This window comes from Pipra filicauda, unplaced genomic scaffold, assembly GCF_003945595.2.
Source record: "Pipra filicauda isolate LSUMZ 115617 unplaced genomic scaffold, ASM394559v2 scaffold80_size11013439_pilon, whole genome shotgun sequence".
Lineage (NCBI taxonomy): Eukaryota > Metazoa > Chordata > Aves > Passeriformes > Pipridae > Pipra > Pipra filicauda.
Window position 1 is genome coordinate 10,954,306 of NW_024104987.1, and position 3,290 is coordinate 10,957,595.

At 60.9% G+C, this 3,290-nt stretch overlaps 1 protein-coding gene across 1 annotated transcript; it reads left to right on the forward strand.

The window, feature by feature from the left end:
• The first annotated feature begins 2,418 nt into the window (after window positions 1-2,418).
• Window positions 2,419-3,081, forward strand: RNF222 (ring finger protein 222). Its single transcript, XM_027742268.1, has one exon. It carries the CDS (start codon window positions 2,419-2,421, stop codon window positions 3,079-3,081), a length of 663 nt encoding a protein of 220 aa, XP_027598069.1.
• The last annotated feature ends 209 nt before the right edge of the window (window positions 3,082-3,290 follow it).

Here is a 3,290-nt window from a genome sequence, read left to right on the forward strand (position 1 = left end):
CTGACAGAGTGTCTTTGCTGGGCCATGAACCATCACACCAGGACTCTGGTGAACATCTGGTGTGCAGGGATGAGGGATGAGTGTTTGGGGGATGAGGAGGGGAGTGGGCTTGGGAAGAAAGATGTGGCCTGGGTGAGGGATGGAGAGGTGAGGAGAGTGTGACAGGAGCCTGGCCCTGGTGCAGGATGCTCCAGCTCACCCATCTGTGCAGCCACAGAAGGGGTTGGGGGCCCAGCATCCCCTTCAGTGCCTGTTTCCCTGGGGTTTGACCCCAGGGATGAGTCTCCTTTCCAGGAGGGAAGGCAGGCAGGACTGTGCTCCTGCCCCTGCCCTGCCTGACGCCTCCTCCTCTCCCACTCCCTGCCCAACCAGGCCAGCGTGGGCCCTTTAAAACCCGAACAAGTTCCTCCACATTCACTCCCCGGGAGCTGTCCCTGTCCCTGCTCTGCTTGTGCAACGCCCTGGTGAGACACCCAGCCAGCCCCTGGCTGTTACATAGGTGCCCTGGTGCCCCACACCTGGGTGTTTATAGGTGCCCTGGTGCCCTCCCGGGCTGTGCTGGGGCACAGCCAGCCCTGGTCGGGGGACAGTAGTGCATGGAGGGACCCCTGTCCTGGGGCCCTACAGCAGGTAAGAGGACCTTGGGGCCTGGAGGAGCAGGAGCATGGGGCTGGGATTTCTTTCTGCAGCACTTTGGGGGAGCATCAAGTCTCTGATCTCTCTGAAACCAGATCAGGAGTGAGGAACTTTCCTCTCTTGCCTGGGGAGGGGGTGGCTTGTTGTGTTGCAGTGGCCATCCCAGGGCAGTGGGTGACTCCTCTGCAAGAGGAGGGAGGAGGGCAGACCCTCCAGAATCAGCTGGGAGGGTGTCCATGGACACAGTCATGCATGAGAAAAGGGGTGCAGGTTGGGTGGGGTCTGAAAATCTGACAAGGTCTGGAAAAACCTGCAGGTTTTATGAAGTTCAAGTTCCTGAACCAGTCTAAGAGAAGGGAGCTGAGCGGAGCATTCTTTTTCTCCTCTCCCCTTTTCCCTCTCTTTTCTCCTCTCTCCCTTCTCTCTTCTCCCCTCTCCCTTCCCTGAAGGCACCATGTGAGTGCTCCCTGCCCTGGGGGATGCAGGGCAGAGCTCCAGAGCCATCCCAGGCTCAGGTCTGGGGCTCTCTGTAGCCCCACATCCCCCTGCCCTCGGGGCCAGGGCTGGGCTGGCTGAGCTGGCTCTGACTAAGAGCTGACACTGGGCTCCAGCCTTGTGGCTGCCCCGTGCTCCAGAGGGAGCCAGGAGGTGTCAGTGGCCTGGCCACCAGCCTGGGACACCCTCCAGCAGCCTGGAAGGAGCCTGGTGTGGGTGCTCACTGCCTGCCCTGGGTATGTCACGTACCCCCTCCACCCTTGTGGGGCCCTATGCTCCCACCTTCTCCACAGACCTGCCCTTCCCCTGCTCCTCCTGGCCCCTCTGTTTTCCCTGGGATGGAAAAACCTTTCTTTCCTTGGCAGATTTCACTGTGGGATGGGAGTTCCCAGCACCTGCAGCTGGCCCAGAGCACAGAGGCACTTGTGGCACAGGCTGTACCTGTCAGGCATTGAACAGGCAGCCACAGCTCCATCCAGGGGCTTATCCCTCTTCCTGAGTGATTTTGCAGCCAGGGATTATTGTCCTTGAGGGGTCTGGAGCTGAGATCCTCCTGTCATGTCTCCCAGGGGCCACAATGAGAGGATGAATGCTCCTGGGAATGCCTTGTGGAGACAGTGCCTGGTAGCCACCCCCTCCCTCTGTGAGGGGCAAAGGACTAGGGCAAGGGAGCAGGGAGGAGGAGGAGGAGAGATGCAGAGGTGGATCATGCTTATCATTGCCACCAAGACCCTGATTCGTGGGCAGTTTTGGGCACCACAATATAAGGAAGATCTGAAGCCATTAGAGAGTGTCCAAAGGAGGGAAGGAGAATGGGGAAGGACCTTGATTTGAAGGTGTGTGAGGACACTGAGGGCACTTGGTGTGTTCAGCTGGAGAAGTGGACACTGAGGGGAGACTTCACTGCAGTTCCACCTTCCTGGGCAGGGGCAGAGGAGGGGCAGGGACTGAGCTCTGCTCTGGGGGGAGCAGGGACAGCAGCCAGGGAATGGCTGGAGCTGTGTCAGGGCAGGCTCAGGTTGGATCTCAGGCAAAGGTTCTTCCCCCAGAGGCTGGTTGGGCACTGCCCAGGCTCCCCAGGGCAGTGGGCACAGCCCCAAGGCTGCCAGAGCTCAGGGAGGGTTTGGCTGATCCTCTGGGGCACAGGGGGTGACTCTTGGGAATGGGCCTGTGCAGGGCCAGGAGTTGGACTGGATGATCCTTGTGGATCTCCTCCAACTCAGCATATCCTGTCATCCTGTGCCTCTCCCTCACAGCTGGGGAGCTCCCGTGGCCGCTGGAACCGGGATGTCTGAGACCTCCTCCAGCAAGGAGAGTCCCCCGCCCGAGTGCCCCGTGTGCTACGAGAAGTTCCAGCCCCTGGAGGCCGCGCACCGGCGGCTCAGCTGCGGCCACACCTTCTGCCACGACTGCCTGGTGAAGTGCCTGCTCTCGGCCAAGCTGGACGGGCACGTCCAGAGCAGCATCATCTGCCCCGTGTGCCGCTATGTCACCTTCCTCAGCAAGAAGACTCTGTGGCCGCCCGGGGCGGGCACCAACCCCCGGGCACTGGAGATGCCTCTGTCGCCGTCCTCCTTGTCCCATCTCACCAAAGCAGAGGCCGGCAACACCCTGGTGGTGCCCAGTCACTTCGTGATGCCGGTGCAGAGCTTTGCCCGGTGCTGCAGCGCAGGGACAAACCCCGCGGACCCGCCGGGGCTGCCAGCGGCGCTGGCACGGGAAGCCCACATCTTTGTCATCAGCGACCACGGGATGCCCCTGGTGGACACGGACTGCAGCTCCCTGGGGAGGAGGAGCAGGGCAGACACGGGCAGCTTGGTGTCATCCAGCTCAGCCCTGGGGGTGAAGTGCTGCCAGTCCCCCATGGCCCTCGCTGTCCTCCTCATCCTCACCGTGGCCATGCTGGCGGCTGTGCTCCCCTGGCTGCTGCTGGTCAAGAGGGACTTGTAGCAGGGATGGGATCTGCTTGGATGCCTGAGTGGTGTCACTGATGCTGGGACAGAGCCAGGGCTGGAACCTCTCAGAAGATTTCTGGAAAAAGCCCAGAAGCAGCTCCAGGTGAAGCTCTCTCAATGGACAGGGACTGAATGGACTTTCAGACTTCCTGCAGATCTCCAGGTGTCACTGCTGGCATTTGCTGCCTCTTTTGGTTAAAATCT

Bases quoted from the DNA above. Each gene is read 5' to 3' on its own strand.
- RNF222 (XM_027742268.1), top strand. From the start codon at position 2,419: ATGTCTGAGACCTCCTCCAGCAAGGAGAGTCCCCCGCCCGAGTGCCCC.